At 38.4% G+C, this 19,501-nt stretch overlaps 2 protein-coding genes across 4 annotated transcripts; both read right to left on the bottom strand.

Annotated features, from left to right (window-relative positions):
• Positions 1 to 56: 56 nt before the first annotated feature.
• meng (meng-po) lies at positions 57 to 9,494 on the bottom strand. Its single transcript, XM_046611448.2, has 2 exons — positions 9,161 to 9,494; positions 57 to 4,161 (listed from the first exon to the last, which is right to left on the bottom strand). The coding sequence occupies exon 2, from the start codon at positions 4,159 to 4,161 to the stop codon at positions 2,998 to 3,000; it is 1,164 nt and encodes a 387-aa protein (XP_046467404.1). The 5' UTR covers positions 9,161 to 9,494; the 3' UTR covers positions 57 to 2,997.
• A 1,585-nt stretch (positions 9,495 to 11,079) lies between these two features.
• LOC124212117 (uncharacterized) lies at positions 11,080 to 18,406 on the bottom strand. 3 transcript variants are annotated; one of them, XM_069133652.1, is made up of 4 exons: positions 16,627 to 16,734; positions 14,444 to 14,819; positions 14,082 to 14,201; positions 11,080 to 11,777 (listed from the first exon to the last, which is right to left on the bottom strand). In XM_069133652.1, the coding sequence occupies exons 2-4, from the start codon at positions 14,808 to 14,810 to the stop codon at positions 11,527 to 11,529; spliced, it is 738 nt and encodes a 245-aa protein (XP_068989753.1). In that variant the 5' UTR covers positions 14,811 to 14,819; positions 16,627 to 16,734; the 3' UTR covers positions 11,080 to 11,526. The 3 variants fall into 3 exon arrangements, with proteins under 3 accessions (XP_068989753.1, XP_046467839.1, XP_046467841.1); XM_046611883.2 differs by lacking the exon at positions 16,627 to 16,734 and adding an exon at positions 18,149 to 18,398 and having other exon boundaries at positions 11,082 to 11,777; XM_046611885.2 differs by lacking the exon at positions 16,627 to 16,734 and adding an exon at positions 18,149 to 18,406 and having other exon boundaries at positions 11,769 to 11,841.
• Positions 18,407 to 19,501: the final 1,095 nt, after the last annotated feature.

The following is a 19,501-nucleotide window of genomic DNA, read 5'->3' as shown; positions in this document are numbered from 1 at the left end:
CAGACTAGGGTATGGAAAGAGAAAAATGAAAATGAGGATTTATGGTGTTCTAAGCATTTTCGTTATACAATATTAACGTTTATTTCAATTATATACAAAAACAATGAAAACCCGAATATGTGTTGATGTTTACCTCTCGTCAAATTATTCGTACGCACGTATGTATTTACGTAGATATTTTCAATTAAACTAAGCCCAAAACATTGTCAGACCACTAATCTCGTTTAATAGTTTATCGTGACGTACACACTGTACATTATCTTACTTATAGTTTTAGGATAAGGCCAAGTCGTCGGATGGCAACCAGCTGTTTATCTTTTTTTAATATCTGATGTTATCAAACAATATTATACACAAAGTATCTAAACATATGCTCACTTCGCTTCTATATAAACGTATAAATATAGAAACGTGCCAGTTGCGAATTCGATTTATTCCTACGTTTCTCACAGCGAGAAATCACTGCGCGATGAATAAATTGAATGATTCATCGATCAATATAGAATAAGTGATTGAATGAATGAATGAACGAATGAATGAATTATGGCTAAACAATAGTTGTAAATTGAATTATCGCTACGATTATAAATAACCCATTTCCTCGCTGTAAGTGCATATATATGTATATCACTTCCGCTATCAGCTAGTCACATTAACATACCTGACTAGAATCCCATTCAATCTACAAGTGCACCAGAATTCAATTTCACTCGACCGAAGTAACAAATTAATACATATACCTCACGTAATTCTCATATGCAACATGAAATACGATACACGTATATAAACATAGTCCAAGGACATTGTTCAAGCTCACGGTTTTTTCCGTGAATTGCAGCAGTTTCATTACTCTTTATCTATCGTTTGACTTTTGCATCTACACATTTATGCGCGGATCAAATTTTGATTAACAAATGTGACAAGTCCCCGAATTTGATTAATCACCGTCTTTATATACGTCTACGTATTCATACACTCGCGTATCAATAATTTATCGTTCACAATTAATTATATACACCGTTTTTTAAACTTATATGATTCCTAAACATATATCATTTATATACATGTATATAAATATGTAATATACACGCTACCGCATGTGTCTATAGTCTATACATATATATATATATATATATATATATATATGCTGTATATATCGTACATGTATATACATGTATTATATATTGCCTAATTCCTAAGGGCATCGTAAATTACTACAAGAATATATGTAAGGCGAGGAAGCCATTGTTCTGGCTATAAATGCACGCCTTAATTTATCGCACTTGATGCAGTTGCCAAATAATTTTTCTTCACTTCTTTTTCTACCATATTTGGCTCTATTAGACACTTTTCCTATACGAATACGCTACTCGCACAGTTATAGTAATACTCTGCTTCCAGTGGGTAACGTGTATTATAGCTTCTAAATCATCGTGTAGTGTATCAGTTTTAGAGTCATGTACGTGTAAAAGTCACCGTTAACTTGACAGGGTGAATTTTTTTAACAAAAAAAAAAAAAAAAATCGTATGAAAACATATCGATTTCCTTTTATTTTTTCACTCTTTCCTAACCTTGTCCCCCTCTATTTTTCTGTTTTATTTTATTTAATTTCCGTAGAGTCGGATGATTGAGGATCGAAGCCTTGCGTGTGTAAAGCATTTGCATGTCGAAAATTGTTGCTGTGTTTGTGGAATTTTGATTGTTGACGATTAAACGATTTCTAATAAAATACCGCTACTACCACAAATATTTCTGTACACTAACGCGACGATTATTATCATTGCCGTGACTACGCCTATTAATGTTACATTATATCAATACGATTATCAATGTTATCATTTATATCTATTATCATCTTAGAAAGTAAATTTCATGGAAATGTTATTTATTGTCTCTATCAGTCCGACGTCGGTAGGTACGCGCTCCTTAGACGCCGGACTTTTAATACATTGACAAAAATACTTGTTTGTTCATTCGGCCGAGGAAGTGAAGAATACACGAGGAAAAGTGGGAATGTTCCCATCATTTCATTAAAAATAATAACCATTCTCATCGCTCTGTCGCAAGACGATTCACGCGTGAGAAGACGTCATCATCCGATGCAGAGTTAACCAAGTTCGTAATATCTATGTACAATAATTTTAAAAGTATAATTGAACGTTGGTGCAATTCTACTCGTAACATCAAACCGTCATTCACGCATCTACTTTTGTATTTCGTTATTCAAAGATGCATAGTTTGGCAAACGACCGGAGCTACCAAAAAAACTCCTGTTAACTTATCAATCGTAACGACGAAGTGGTGCTACATCATTGTTACTGACATCTACTTGAATTTATCGGTTCGAATGTTTGGCGTTTGGTAAAAATTTGGCTCACGGGGTGGAAAGCAATGTTTCTCAAATTTTTCCGAGCGAATTTAGAAGCCGGAAGGTGAAACAAGATGGCCGCCATTGACACACTAGCGATTTTATTTCGAAGGTAAGATTATTTCCAGACCTAATTGGCTACAGCGCGTTTTTTCCTGCTCAACAGAATGATGGCAAGAACAGTTTGGTCACAATTCCGTCTAGTATGGAAGCAGGAGAACTGAAAATTCCGCTTTTGAAATTCACTCATACTTGAGTCACGTGTCACTCACGGTTCGACCCAATTCGGATCACTTCGAATAACTCGCGGCACGTTCGCCAACCCAGCAATTTTAATCGATCGTAACTATCAAGCTGTAGTAATAGACGACTTACTCGTCCCCTACCACGCATAATTGACAGCTGTTAAAAACTACATATATACCAAGTTTTGTAGCGACAAATTCGCTGGAGCAACTGTGCTCTGATACCCCTCGACGTACTTGTGGTACTTGATTTTCGTTCTGCCCAGACTGGCAACAACGAATCTCTGCCGTTCGCGCACGTTACGACTCGACTCGATCACAGGCACCTTCGCGTCAACCCTGAGGCTGGGTTCGCTGACCGATCTCGATGGCCCAGCCAGCACTCACATGGGCTCGGAGTTCAGTCCGCCGATCAGCCCGGGCTCACCGATGTTGGAGTCGCACTGCATGACCCACTCCCAGATCCGCTTGGTGACGACCTTTTGATCGACGGTGGTCTCGAGCCCGTAGCTGTTGAGCAGTTTCCTCAGTTTGTTCTTGTTCTCGTCGATGTTGTTCTTGTCGTCGACGAGCGTATCGAGGTAAAGCAGACTGTCGCCCCGCCTCGCAAGGCTCTCGCTAACGTCGACGGAAGTGGATGTAGCGCTATGGCTGAGCTTGTTGACGCACCAGGAGTCCTTCAGGTACTTGTTGATCTCGGTGACGTTCGCCCGCTTCTCGGGCTTGTGCTCGAATGTCCGCCTGAAGTACCGGAGCAGCCGGGGTGTGAAACGCCTGAACGTAGCGGGGATCTTGGTCGTCCTTCGCTTGAGCCAACGCTGAAAGGCCGAGTAGTCGGGGTCCTGGATAAGGTCCGCGCTCTGCCATGGTGGGTTTCCGGTCAGGCAAACGAAGAGCACAATCCCGAACTGCCAGCAGTCGGCGCTGCGCTTGCAGGTGTACCGCTCGTTCTTTATCACCTCGTAGACTTCCGGTGGTAAAAACGGCACCCACGTGCATCGTATCCTGTTCACCAGGGTTCCCTCCTTCTTGGTGCAACCAAAGTCGCAGAGCTTTATCTTCGACATGTCGTGCGTGAATACCAGGATGTTCTCCAGCTTTACGTCCCGGTGCGCCAGCTGTTTGGAGTGTAGGAAATCAAGCGCCGATGCCAGCTGACCTCCGATTCTTTTGCACACGTCCTCGGACAGTCCCCCGGCCTTAACGTTCCCCGAGAGGTCGCCAAACGGCGCGTACTCCTGGGCGAAGACGTAGCAGTTCTCGGCTCTGAAGGCCACTGCGTACGAGCTCAGGATGTTCGGGTGTGGGCTCAGATGGTACGAGTAGTGGAATTCCCTGTAGAAGTCCTTCTCCGACGTCAACTCCTGGTGAACAGCTTTCAGGACAACCCGGGTTTGCGTTCGCTTGTGCCTTGCCAGAAGCACCTTCGCGAAGCTACCCTCGCCCAGCGTCTTCTCCACGTTGTACTCCTTAGTGAGGTCCAAGTCCTCGAGGGCGACTTCCTGCACGCGGTGAATACCCGACTCTTTTTTTTCGTGAAGCTTCATCTGCAACGAGAAGTATACACATTTATTTCCGGCTGGTCTTTTCTGGTCCACAAATCGTTCGGTCTGTTTGTTCGAAACAACGAATACTTAACTTTGACAAATCTATGATTTTACGAAATAAACATAAGGTTTATATATGTCGATACGTAAGTTCATGTAGATATGTGTCAGGGTAAAACTATTTCGCCCATATGTTTTGACAATACTATAAGTACCCAGAAAAAATGAGCCTCAATCACGTATAATATGCCCAATTTGCAGCAATGTTTGAGCTCGAAGTGAGTTTTGAATACGTTACTACTTTCGTCTCAAAAATTATACCCGAATCATGAATAGAATATTCTTGTTTCGCTTACAAGAACCCGTATTTATCAATGAACAATTGTGTTTCGTTTTTAAAAATCTTATTAATAGAACCAGATTCTTCTCCACAGTTTGTATAATGTTTTTTAGAATAAAATTAACCGAATACAAAGATTTTTTTCAGTAAAGTTGAATATATAGTGACATTGGAAACAATTTCGTGAATTAATAACAGAACCAATTAAGTGCACTGACTCAACTGACGTAATTACACTGAAAACAAGTTCAATCTCATGTCAGAATTCGCGAAGAAAAATTCTTTTACGTAAATTATAGTATCGAATGATGTTTTGTGATCAATTTAGTGTACAATAACCATTCTGCGACTTACATGTAACGTAAAAGCTAGTTGTACGAAATTTTCTACTCTTTATTCAATCGCGTTATTCTTGAACGGAAAATACAATTTATACCCTGATCATGAATAATTTATTATCATTTGAAGGAATATTAACCCTGAAATGGAACTGAAATCATAGCTAAACCGGACATATGATGCGCCTGATTCGTGAATCCGAGCTTCGGGTATAAAAATAGCCTTACCACAACACAATTTTTTTCTGAGCAAAAGGTGTAGGTATCGAAATTTGGTTTAGGTACATCAATATTTTCTCCTTGGCGTGTCAATCAGACTACGTTCTTACGTGCCTGTTTAATTTGTTGCGGTTGTAACTAAAACGTGTAGTTTCCAAACGATTCACAGAAAAAAAATATGCAAAAAACAATTACAAACACACTGACACCTGTCGTTTTCCGTTCACTTGTTTTGCTTGTATCAGTAAATCCATTGCAGATCGTTCATCTCCATGCTATCTAATCTATACACATGTTACCGAATTGTTTGCGGTGAATTTTGTCAATAAAAAATCTTCTACTCTGACGATTAATCGGTAACGGCTAATCTTCAGAAACAGCTTTGTGAATGACTGATCTTATTGCGAAATATTCATGCCTTCGGATAATAATTTCAAACACGAACATCCGAACCTTGAAGATCCCAGCAAAAAATCCTCAATATGATACCGCGTGTCAGAGCTTTAGCATTGAAAAAATTTAATATTCATCTCATAGAGCCGGGTTTGCTTCTTCGGAAAACCAGACACAGGTCGTTTAATATTTCGAAATGAGATACGAGGCGACACAATGCATGGCAAATGAACCAATTTTCCAAGTATAAGGCAAGAATTGCCGGCATGTGCGTCACGCTTATACATTTTACGTTCAGCTGTGTGCGTTTGACGCACGCGATTGTTACACGATATCGATTCCCAGTCGAAGCGCGAAAGGACCGAACAGACTTTTGTCAATACATCACGAGTAGGGTAACGAAATTTTCAATCGTTGTGACGTCATGAAATCCAGCAGCCGTAAAGAGTGTAAAAAAAAAAAAAAAATTTGGGAAAGCGATAAAATCCAGACAGACCACGAGCACGCAATGAAATATATTCCGGCAATGATTGTTTATAACGAGCTTCTTCATTCTGCGGCAAAGACTTGGCGATATGTTTGTTATTCTATCTTACCGATGTGTGTGAAAAAGAGATGTATGTATAAAAAAAGAAACACGGGCACTGTTAAATCGTACGGAAAAAAATTATTTATCGCCGTACTTTGATCATTCAAAATATTTTTATGCTATGAGCGTATGTTTTGTCTTAAAATAGCGGTAATAGCAGATACGCGTGGATACGTAGTGATGTCGTCGCAACGGACGAAGACAAAATAAAAAAAGGAAAGAAGATTTTACATCTTTTTTCCCGTTCATTGATCGGCCAAGATATAGAAGGAAAGTAAATCGAAAGCTTTGGCCATTATCTGCACGCTTTACATGTGTTGAATAATCAGAAACAATTTTTTCCAGCCTTTTCTCATCCTTCTTTCCTCGACCGCTGGAAACTCTGTTTTGAATGTGTTCGTTGATGAATTAAAATTACACAGGTAATCAATGCCGGAATTTGATTAGACATTTGTTTTAAGAAATATTCCGTGGTAATAAAATGTGAAAAAACGGTTGTTTCATTTGATTCTTCTCATTGAGCCTAGATGAAAAAAACCGTGGTAATCATCGAGAAAACAAATTTGTTTAGGGTTCTACCAACAACATCCTGTAACTCTATCCACGTCATTTGTTAAAAAACAACAAGCCTTATAGCTAAATTGGCAATGAGTTTGGATCGATCCGAAGAATCGTCATACACGCAATTATCATGGCTAAAAAACTTCCTTTGACATGTCAACACATTAACACTTCTTTCCTGGCTTTTCAACCTATCAATATTATTTTAACATCTGATGTTACTCACGCCATTTGATAAAAAAAAAAAGAAGAAAAACAACGGAAAAAAAACATTCGAAGACAAAATAAATGCGAAACAACTTGAAACCTTCGTGAGATGAGATCGAAGTAAGCAAATCGTTAATATTCGTTTTACACAGCTATTGGGCAAATGATTGAAGATTGAACAAATCTCTCGATTGAGAAAGACGTCATCGATCGATCGGTGATCGTAAAAATGAGACGATTCCATTTCTGGTTCGATTCACACAGTTCTTGCTATCGGTCATTTTTCATAATTTTGCAACGCTACAGAGCGTTTAACAATTTGTAACGAAGCCTGAATTAATGAAGTCTCGATTAAACACGTTCCCCGAACAATTTCGAATTCCTCGAATTTTCGACACCCACCCCTAAATGTTTTTCAGTCGTAAAACAGCTGGCGTTAGATCCAATATAGCGATCGTACTTGATTGAGCTACTTTTGATTAATTAATCGTATCCCCTCGCACTCTTAATCCCAAGAGTTGAGTAATCGGAGCTGTTCAATTTTTTAATTAAAAAATCTCTGTAATCGCAATTAATTTCTTAGAGATTAAAACTAAATTAAAATGAGAGCCGATAGGATTTGTCCGTAAATATCAGACACGGTGAGGTTTAAAGGGTTTTCAATAAATCATGAGGTAAGTTAATTCACGAAAAGATCAAGTCTGTTAAAAAACTTCGCTTATGAGACCGACGGAAAAACGTCTGCAGTCATACGAATATTAAAAATGAAGGTTTATTCGCAGACTTTCTGAAACTTTTTTCAGCTCACCGATCGCTGTAAAAACATGCTACTTGCATGCAGGAGGAAATGAATAAATTACAATCTTGCAGTTACGTACGGATTGCATCATTGGACTGATTAAATTGTCAGGATTTGCAACGGCTTTTTGAAAACAGCGCATTTTTTGCATCAGAGAGAAATCTAGCGCTAACAAGTAATGGAAAAAGAACTTCGAGCGCGGAGAGGTAAGTTTTTTGCGACGTCAGGTGGAACCTAAAGTCGGAAAAAGTACCCTTAGCTCATCCGAGGAGCGATCAATGCTACTTCAACTCGGCTGGCTCCCGTTTGTTGAGCTGGACTTCAGCCAGCGTGCACCCTTACACTTTTCCACCCTCCCGCCCCCCCCCCCTCCTCGGCTGGTTTATACCACCACTTCCAACCTCCCTGCAAGTTTTACAGTTCAAACTCGAGACCTTTGCACGGGCGTGGTCGATAGAAAATACCCAGATGGTCGCCTGGCTCGAATGCCATCCTTCCAGACTTTGAAAGGACGGTGAATAAGGTGAAAGAAACCGAAATATCTAACCATATTTTGTGTTTCAACTTTGAATGACGGGTCTTTCGCGATTTTGAGTGACGTGAACGATGCGAGAGCCGAGTCTTACTCGGCTTGAATTTCGAGGAAACCCCAACACGATCATCAATAACGTTGGACGCTTCACGAAGATGATTGATTTTCATCCATTTATTCGACCAGCTCCTTCAATGACCTCCCATAATGTCAATGGCTCGACAGTTATGACTCTCGTCTGACCCAGGACAGGGTTGGTCGATTCCTGGATGTACAACTTCTATTTATAACACAAGTCTGACGTCGGTATAATGCGATTATCGGACTGTATTACCGAATCGAGATGCGTCCGAGTGAAATTTCTGCAACTTCTAAACGTCACTTAATGCCATTTCCAAACTACCTTTGGTGCCGGCGAGTCGATCAACGCCGACTCGCATTCTTCACCGCAGTCACCCGAAAATTGAACAGCTTTCGCGGTCTGTTCAAGACGGTGAAAGAAATTTGATCATGGTGGCATTGGTACCGAAAATGTAATGTTCATGTATCGAAACGTTGAAATCAAAATTCTTATTCTGCTCCTTTGGAATCCCTGCAGAAGTTGAATTTACGAAATCTGAGCTTTTTGACGCTGTATTAACAGTTTACTAAATTTCGAGTGATCTTAAAGTTGTGAAATAACGAATTTTTTCCATAGATGCATCATTGCAATAACTTTACAAACTTTAGCCTATTGAAAATGGAACCTTGTCTTGGTTACGGTAACCGTGTAAAAGAGCGAATATTTATCTATGACGAAAGCTGATCAATCAAACTACGAAGAGAAAAAACGGGCTTGGAGTAGAAAAATTACGCCGACTCGACATTCGTAAACAACTTATAACGCAGAAAAAAGAACTTTTGCGGTGTTTTACTAACATCTTAGACTTCTTCGTGACGAGACCAAATCTCTCTTGTTTTTCGCAAGTTGCAGTTTCAACTTATGATAATAATAGCGTTGGTATTGGCAATCCCAACTCACCTTTGAATAGCCTCTTGTCGACGGGGTATTCCAAGAAACTGCACTGATATTAGAAACAATTGATTTACATTGTCGACACAGGTTCGAGTATAAGCGCCTCGTTTCCTCAGCAATCACAACCGGCCCCGGGAAAATCAGTTTTGCGGATAATGTTCAATCACACGTAACGAGTGGTTTGTTTGTAGATTATTGTCCGAATTATTGCTCGTTTAGGCGAAAATATAATTGTGTCATCGGACGCGATTATCGATGGTAAAACTGTCACTCAGAAAATCATCCCGTCACTGTGTTTACCTGCCTGCCAGCTGAGCTTCGGCATCGCATTTTCATTGGTGCGCGGTTCCCAACGTCTGACGGCGTCGCGACGCTCGACGTCGTTTATATAGACCTGAACCGACGGCGCGACGCGCAGACGTACATTCGTCCGATATTGCGGAAAATTTTCCGGACCCGATTTCACGACCACCCTCGCCTCAATTTTTCTAACTCGCGTTCCTCTTGCCCCCCAGCTTAGATCGCGAAAATCACGAATTTCGTTCCTCGGTTGGTAAAAACTTGTAAGACGTTCATTAACCCCGAACGCGAGTCATCGGAAATACAGAAACGTGTGCGAAACCGAATAGCTGGCGATAATTTACGCCGATGCTACCCGTCGCTTGCTTTTCGTGTGCTGCAGATGCGACGGAAGGGAGAGAGAGAGAGAGAGAGAAAAAGGATGAAATTATACGTACAAATGAAGAAGCACGTAATTTCTGGAAGGCGTTCAATTTTTCTTTTCGTCTTCTGTTTTTCCCATCTCGCGCACGTGACACGCAACGTTTTATCGTATGAGGTATAACGTTTCGGCGAACGATTTTTCCTTCATTTTTACGTCGTCGTTTTCGTGTTCCTGGCGTGGCTTCGCACCCTCGAAATAAGTTTGCGCATGTCTTTCGGAGGATCGGTGCGACGACGTTGATCTTGCGATGCTGGAAGAAAATTGAACTCAATTTCATCCAAATCCGATTAGCGAATAAATGATTTCTGAAAGAGACAAAGAACGTTTCAAAAAAGGTCACGCCAAGTGTAATGAGTAAATTATCTCAATATAAGTAAAACATGAATCGAGAGTGACATATAATTCCAGACAGGCTGAATCGATCGTTAAAGCTCGACCTCAGTGGTTCCTGAAGTTAGATCAGCAAACGGATGAATGAAAGACCGCAATTTTAGAGGCAATTACAGGTAATGTAGTCTCTCGGTCCTCTCGACGAGCGTGTTTGCGCAGGTACCGCAAGCACAAAGAGATATATCCAAAGATTGATGTAAGGGTCTGAAATTGAGAAATGGATGTGAGAAGTGGAAAGAGAAAGCGAGGGGAAGCGGAAGCGACGGAACTGTGGGTGGAAGGACAGAATTGGATTTCTCGCGACGCCGTGGGCGATCAGTGACTGAGAATATATGTATGTATAGGTGCGAAGCTCACCTATCATCTATTTATAGAATAGGATAAACTGCTTGGATTACAATTTCTATTGCGTTAGCTAAGATTTCTCGGAATTACGAATTCCTTTTTCAAAGTTGGCGTAACGCATTCTCCTCCAAATTACATTGACGATATTTTCTTTGGTACAACTCTGATCGTGAGAAAATTGAACGTTTTAACATTTATAATAATGAGGTTCAAGAATTTTTTTCCTTTCGGTGTACGTGTATTCCCGGCACTAGGTGTCACATCTGATTCTCAGCATCTTGGCTTCGCTTTGAGGATTCCGAAAATTATGTACAGTATGAATAATAACACGTTTTCTTCTCGGCCATGACGACAGACTGAATTATACATAAACGTGATTGCTAGAATTCAATTTCGCTTAGAGCGTGAAACTTGACGTCACTTCGGCGATGAATTAAAAACAAACTTTATTCATTATCTTTGATTAATAAACGATATATTCTCATTTACAGCACACGATTATACAAGCTTAATTATCTATTTCAAAATCACAGGATACAGCACGAAAGAGATGGCATTTAATTAGATACAAAAATCCTCACACATGTAAAAATCACCGTTATATTCTAACAGGGTAAAATATCACATACGTTGTATTTATTCGATTACACATTTTTCGTTTTGATTCCCTTTCTTGTACAATCACAGGGAATGGAAATTTGATTATTACAGTAAATACACCGATCAATGACCATCATCGGATTGGTACTCTAACAAATTTTCAATTATCGAAAATGATCGTTTAAAATTCTTATCAAGTACTCCCGAAATCTTGGCAAAATCCGAAGCAACAATTACTTAGGCAGAAAGCCGAATTGATGTAGTCTGTTATCCAACATTAAATATCGAAATCTTAAAGCGCAATTTCAAAATTTCAGTCGGTACGATTATCGGATGACAGAGAATAAGACGCGCTTTTTGTGCTCGATTCTGACGACGAATCCGTAGTCGACGCGTCTGCAGTGCCTGAAGTTGAGCTGCTTTCCTCGTCAGAGCAGCAAATTGAACAGCTACACGACGAATAATCGGTTGTGCAGCTCTCCGAACACGAGCAGCTGGTTGAACACAACGAGGAGTTGGTCAAGCTCCAGGAGGAATCAGAATCTGAATTGTAGTCCTCGTTCACTGCAATTGGCGGCACAAGGTTATCGTCGTTTGCTGGTGTAGTAATAAACGTTGATGCTGCGACCTTTACAATCAATTTTGTGCTATCTAGAAATCGGTGTCGTATTGCAGTGAAATTGTTTCGCGTCAAATTGACGTAGGTATAATGAAAACAAATGGAAACGTGAAGAGTTGTATGCTTTTTCGAACAACGGACGTCAGAGTTTCGTAAAAACATTGCAGAATCTTAGAGATATCATAAATTCAGATATTTGCACACACTTCGAAAATTTTATGCGATATTTCAGCAGAAGTTTACAAATTTAACGAACTGTAGAAATATTTCCTGAATCTTCTCACGAAGAGCCTGCGAACTTTACACAGATTTAAGAAACTTGATTAAATTCTTCGACGATTTCAAACGCACTTCATGAATTTCGAAAGACACGTTTGAATTAAATTTTGAAAGACTGTGGTTTTTATACGGAATTAGTATTCAAAAGTATTCGTACACGCAATGATTCCGTAAAAAAATTAGTTCAGACAGATTACTTGGCCTTGATCGGTCGATGGGGGTGAATTTCACCCCAGACATTTTTCAAACTTCTCGAACAGTTCAGAAATAAACTTTCATAGTTTTTTTACTCTAAAGAAAAAAAAAGAAAAAAAAGAAACAAATCAGTATACATTTTTTTTTTTTACATTTTACCTTAACTTTGCCGACGTTGTATAATATTTGAACAATTGATTTTGGCTATGAAAACTGAGAGAACTTTTTTTGCCATACTTAAACAATAACTAGATATTCTTTTCAGGTTCTTAGAACTCGTTGTTGAAGCAGGATATCTCTTTTTTGGAGCTGGGGTGAATTTGACCCCATGCGACCGTTATGCGATTCTGTCGAGGTGTGACATATTGGGGTTAAGGGTCATGAGAATTTGGAGAACGATGAAACGTTTGAACGCAAGCCGAATGGTTATCGCATGGTTTTTAGAAATATAACAACACTTCTCAAAATTTTTTCAACAGTTTTCCATGAATTCTATAAAAAAAAACCTACGTTATTTCATAACCTTCGCAATATTCATTGTTCGAAAACACCTATTTCAATGTAACTTCAGAACGCTTTTAGTTTCAGAAGATCCACTTAAATTTGTCTAGAATTACGAAGATTCAGTTGTTCCAAGAATTTGTATTGTTTTACAGATTTTAAATGGGCATAGTGGGTCTTTCTGATAATGTGCAGGTCATATCGAAACATTTTCAAAATAATTTGTCATATAATTTTGCAGGTACATGCTGCACAACGTTATTCAATATCCCGCAGAACTCCCGAAAAGTTTCATTAATTTACTCATTGTTAGCGTTAGTTTTGATGCAATACTTATATCCCGCAAATGTTTTCACAGTTCTAAAGTTAAATTACATAATGCAGTATTTACCCGTCTTTAGTTAACAAATCCGAATCCCCCATCACAATATTTAGATTCCCTAGCGAAAGGACGAGTTGCCTTAATGAGTTACATGTCTGAGGCTGAGCTAGGAGTAATTAGATTGTTAGAATTCGCGACGCGAGACTGCGTAGCTTTCAAGTTCACTCGTTTTTCTCCGTTGTACGTTTTCTATTCCAAGTCGCAATTAATCGTAAAATTGAACAACAGTTTCCACCGAGCATGAAATTAATGGAAAAAGAGGGAATATTTCACGCAGATTGCATATTACGATGTTAATTTTTTTCTGCAGATAATCAAGCGCTAAGATCAAACTGAATTTGAAAAATATTCCGAATTGATATTGATAATCGATTTTACGTTCTGACTGTTCTGTTGATTCCGTTTGTATTTTGAGTTAAAAAAAAACAAAAAAAAAATAAATTATAACGTTAAAGAGGTTGATCACTTTGTAACAAAACTTGATAGAACTCATACTGAAATAGTAAGATTTCATGTGGCTTAAAACACTTTAACGGATTCTGTGTGATTTTGTAAGATTGCTGTGAAATTCAAAATTGGAAGTCATAGGTTTTTCAAATTTTCTTGAAACTTCAAAGAATTCACGTTATTCCAAAAGATTTCATCCGGCTTGAAGGAATCTCAGAAAATGGAAATAAATTTCAAGATATTTCACAGGACTTCCAAAGATTTTACAGGATTGCACTCAACTTCACAATGGAGATTCACGATTTGTAAGAAATAAAAAATTTCACGGTGGTTTCATGGAGTTTCAATGGATTGTAGTAAATGTTGAAAGATATTACGAAACCAAGTATTACACATACATTCGAACTTGAAAGAACACCAGATTTTCAATTGAAAAACAACTTACGGTCAACGACTCCTAATTCTCTGGCTGCCGCCATGAATTTCGCGCTGAATTTTGATATCTTCTTTGCCAATCGCGCAGTTCTGCGATCTTCTTTCCTTAGTAGCTTCGGATCTTCGTCATCTGTAAGAAAGAAAAATCGTTACTAGATGAAAACTAAAATTGAAGCGCAGAGTAAGAAGGGATCAAGATGAATTCTGTGAAGTTTGAAGGCGACGCGGTTTGAAATTAAAAATTCTGCAGTTGCAATGGAAGATACAGAATACGATAGATCGATTCATTATTCACCCCTTCTTTCTTCTACATCCCTTCTTTATCTGCGTTTTTATTCCCGTTTTCATCGAGTTCCGATTCTCCTCCCTTACAAGCAGGCTTCATAGTTTTTTGAGTCGGTTCTTCGGGTTCTGAACTTTTCCCGGCTTCTTCCTTCGTCGCTCGGTACTGTCCCGCATCCTTTATCTTCATCCTCTGAAGTTTGCCACATACGTTATGCACCATTTTCGACGTTTTCATCTGCATATCTGAGACTACGTTTGCGCGATCATCGCTCTTTGTCGATTGCTGAATGTTCGCGTCGATCAAATTTAGCCTTTTAATTGCGCCCTCCTTCTTGATATCCTTCTCGGTCTTCTGACCGCCCTCTGCATCAGGATTTGTCGAAGTTTCTGCGGGGCTCATCTTCTTCGGCGATGTCAAAACAACCGTTGACTTCAAACGCGGTCCTGACGACATGCTGATGTTCTGGACAATTGATCAAAAAACATTTCAGTACTTTCTGAATAGTCTTGTTTTTGAGTTCTTATGCTCCGAGGTGCTCAAAAGCTTTCGAATTAACAACGAAAAATTGAAATTTTATAAGTCGTTGAAGAATATACCTAAAGTTATCGTAAATAAATATTTTCGTAAAGAACTGAACGCTCTACAAAAAGCTCTGATGCATAAAATTCGTAAATGAAAGCGTCGATATGTTAATTAACGCTTAAGGTTCATTTAAATTCATACTGCACGAGGCTAATTTTCATATTTAACTAAGAAATTAGTGCAAATAAGCATTTGGTCAGGGGATGAGAAATTTTTCACATCATGCACGGAATGTAATGATGATGAATCGGAAGTATTTTTAATATTGAAATACGGCGTTCGAATCATGTAGAAGATTATTTGTGAAATTCTACCTAATCCTGATTGTACGATCACATTTTCCCAAGTAAATTAAAACATTTCGGCACTTTGCAATAACTGATTTACAAACAAACTCATGCGGATAAACTTAGCGGTGATCGAACCTAAGAATTCTCGAGATCTGATCATACAGTCTGATTATTTTTAGATATGAATATTTATTTCCAATTACTCAGTCATATTATTACACAGTGAAATAGAAAATTAGATTGGCCCTGATTTTAAATTTGGGTATTTCCTTAGATAGTTGAGGCAGCTTTTTGTATCCTTACTTTTTTTACACAAATTAAGGAATACCGTCAAACAAACTAAGATCAAGGTCACCGATATCGGTAACGGTCGTAAATCCTGTTATACGACTTAATTTCACTCGTATCAACGAGCTCTAGGCGTAGGTGAAAACTTGTTCGTTCGCCTTCTCACCGTTGACGTTAACGTCAACAATGTTACACAAGCCTGAAATCGATGAAACGCGCCACTGTTTCTGCGTCTTGAAAATAACGGGCCGCCTGTTAACGTCCGTGCAAAGAAAAAGATATAAAACAGCGTACGAAGAAACGGAAGTTAGTTTGATTGAGTATCAGATGCTAATGCGACTTTTACTGCGATTTAATGTTACTGAGGAAAGAATGTTTCCCTTATACCAAATTACAGTCACTGCATAGGTATAACAGTCTTAAGAATGTCGCAGCGGAAGAATTTTTCTTTTTTTCTTTTTATTTCGAAATATTATATGAGAAATTATCGAGAAAATTTCTTGGCAAAAAATTGACGGTGTTGATCAATTTCATTACAATATAATCGCGCGTTATATTCGTACGCTGTGAAGCCGCCGTCAAAGGTGAAAAAATAAAAAAAAAATACCAAAATTATTTAAAAGAAGTTTAAACATCGATATCCTATTTTGAATAGATTTCGTAGACTCGTTTGATGTTACTCTATAAGATGGGTTCACTTTGTTCAAAAGACTACTTTTCACAAACTGAGTGAAATTTTTTGTTTTATATTATGGTAAAATTACTGAATATTTGATTTCACACACTGAGAAAAATTTCATTTGTTATATTAACTAGAAGAATTCAGTAAAACAGGTATCGTTAAAAAAAACTGTTTGAGTATTGTTGGAATTAGGAGAAAACGAGGTACGCGTAACCATTTTGCGCTATCGTCGATCCTTTTTTAGTAATTGCAACGCAAAATCAGTTTCTGAGGTTTACTCTACTTTTTTAGTTAAGCAAGGCTTTAACGTCAATTTATTGTTCCACAAGCATTAAATTTTCGCAACAGTTGCAAGAAAATATAGTAACAGTGATCGTAATGAGAAATAATAGTAACGGATACTAGAAAACTAATTTTCATTTTGTACCTAAAACTATGTTTTTCGATTGTGGTAAAAAACTAAATAATTAAAGACTGAGCGGTAACCGGAACTAAAGATTTCTCTCGGTTCACCATCTCACTGATATTGATCGTGATCAACAAATGGCGATTTTGAATTGACTAATGGAAGAGAGGAAATTTTTCTTTCTCCGTCGATATCGTATAATCTGTATAATGTCAAAGGTTATACACAAAAGTACAACTGTGAACGTGTAATAAACACCGCGGATTCTTGTTACGTGTACAAACTTGCGTCCATTTGTGTGTTCAATGTGTGCGTAGAAGCAGGGATCGGGTTTATTTTCCAGCAAGACATTTCGAACGACGTATAGAACTAATCACTGGTACACGATTCAAAGTTGAAACAACATTTGTACCTCGGCTATCTTTCGCTGGCTGTAACGTTAACTCCTTGCGATTATTTACCTCAAACAATCACAACTTGTGGCCGTTGTGATTAACGACGTTGGATATTTTGAAATTGGAGAATAGCAGGGAAGCAGAATTTCTATTGTAACAAACCAACAGCGGACGATGACCCGGCGCCAAGAGGCTATTCACTTTTCAGATCGCTGGTACATGCGTGTAATATAATTTGATACCGTGAATGGATCTCGAAATTGCCACTTAATTGAGGCATCGTTTTAGATATCGAAACATTCCACTGACAATGAGATCAATTTGTGAATTTGAAATGATGATTATACAGTATTACGTGTGGCTGAAATTATTGGCGTTTAATTGTGGAAAAATTGATTCTACCGAAGCCTAGTTAAAAGAATTTAGAGTTATTATATTACTGAATTGTAAAATTTGTTTAACTTTGAAAGCGAATCGTTTATCACGACCAATAACTGTGGTGGCTGGTTCTCTTTGTACGGCACAACCTCTCAATAGTGCCGCTGCTGAAATACATGCACGCTTGTTTCACATCAGTGATTTCTAAGATCGTTATTAAATCGACTAATTTAAGTTGATTTTCGATATTCAAACTTGATTAATAAATATCGGTGGAATACTTTTCGGTTATCCGAATCAATCAACTTGATCATCGTGCGTTCAATTCGATCATATTCTTCGACATTTTTATAAAAATCTTCTCCCTCGACCCTCGTGGGTGGTAATTACGAGATGTTAAAAAAAAATCAATTCAAAATTTAAAAAACGTTTAAATCATCAATAATAACCAGATGAAGTTACTGCTCTCGCCGTTTTCTCTACTTCGGCTCTTTCTTTCAGTGTCTCACAGTGTTTCCCCGGCAAACGTCTTTCTCGATTCGAGATCGACCATAAAATCATGTTGGACCAAATAATATTGGCTACAGCCAGCCACCGCGCTTATGACTTACAATTAGTATTAATATCGATGTAATAACTACAAGCACCGTTCTAAAGCCTCGCAAAATTCTTGGCACTCGCGCTATAAAAGCCAAATTTCGTTACTCCTTGGCTCAGGGCTTTTTTCACCCTACTTTCTTTCTCGTAGTCCTGATTTTAATTGCACTCACCGTTTTCAGGGTGAACTTGATTCAACGGCTCGTTTCGGCGGCTCGTACTTTTACAGCAGACCGGGACACGTAAACAGAACTTGAAACTATAATCCCTCTTGAGTCTCTCGCACTTGTGTACTGACTGTCTGTCCGTCTTCAAAATATCTAACAGTATTGCCAATTATTAGAGGTGAAACATTTCGTTGCTGGAGTCTGGAAAGGGACGCCTAGCGTGACTTTCAATCTTTGCGGTCGAAATGGAAAACAAGCCGACTATTTTTGTTTTCTCTGATCCAGTTCATCCTCCAGGTAAACGCGGTGTAATCGAATTGCGATGAAATCGGCGAGTGACGGAGAAATTTAAATTGAGGGTAAGACTTAATTGCGGGTGAAAAAACCGACCGTTATTCCCAAACGTGAGTGAAATTGAAGAACGAAATTAGAATGTAACCAGAGGCTTCGGACTGGGATAATATTGAAAAGAATCTCTTCTTGAGCGCCAGATTCACCCGGTTTATCGAATTACAATTTATCGGATCGTAGGTATCGAATTTTCGTAACAGATATCGAATTCAACGGTTCTCTGAAATGTAATTTTCCATGGAAAGAAACAGGAAATCATAAAGTTGCAAGCGAGAGCTTATTGTTGAATATCAACGCTTCGTTTCGAATTGCTTCAAAATTGTTAAAAATCTAGTAGATCAGTTCGATTTCACTTCATGGCGGATAACTCTATTCGGAAGATTATTTTTCATCAATTTTTCACTGAAACACTAATTCCTTTCATCACGTTGACAGCGTTGAATATCCAATTTCTCAACATTGCACCGATATTGATTCTAATCAACAAATGTGAATACCGAATTGTTACTGTAATAAAAAAAGACTCAGTGAATTATCCTCATCCGCGTAATACAGATGTGATAAATTTAACCAATCATTCCTATGTGCTCCAATTAGAGATTTTTTTTCTCCTTTCAGTTTTCGACAGAAAGATGAAAAGAATGTACGATATAATTACATACCACGAAGAAATTTCTTCTCTTTTGACAACAAGTTTGTATAAATTATAGTGAATTTGTGTTCATCGTCTGTCTATCAATGAAAACTCTGTCTGCAATATTATGACTGCTTATATCTCTTCTTGAAGTAAAACTGTCCGGTACTAAAGCTCGAGAACTTGACTAATTTAAATTAATTCGAGGAAAGATGAATTACAGTTTTCCCTTGAAGTTTTCGGGCGGTTATATTTGACCCGGAAAATCATTCGTTGAATCGGACGGACACGAACCTTTAACGCTTCTAATTTTTGATTTTTCTTGAAAATGATTAATGAACTGTGTGTGCTGCAGGTCGGTATGATTGATGGTC

Source organism: Neodiprion pinetum, chromosome 2 (assembly GCF_021155775.2).
Source record: "Neodiprion pinetum isolate iyNeoPine1 chromosome 2, iyNeoPine1.2, whole genome shotgun sequence".
NCBI lineage: Eukaryota > Metazoa > Arthropoda > Insecta > Hymenoptera > Diprionidae > Neodiprion > Neodiprion pinetum.
The sequence above is the reverse complement of the archived record's forward strand: the minus strand, read 5'-3'. Positions and strand labels throughout refer to the sequence as shown.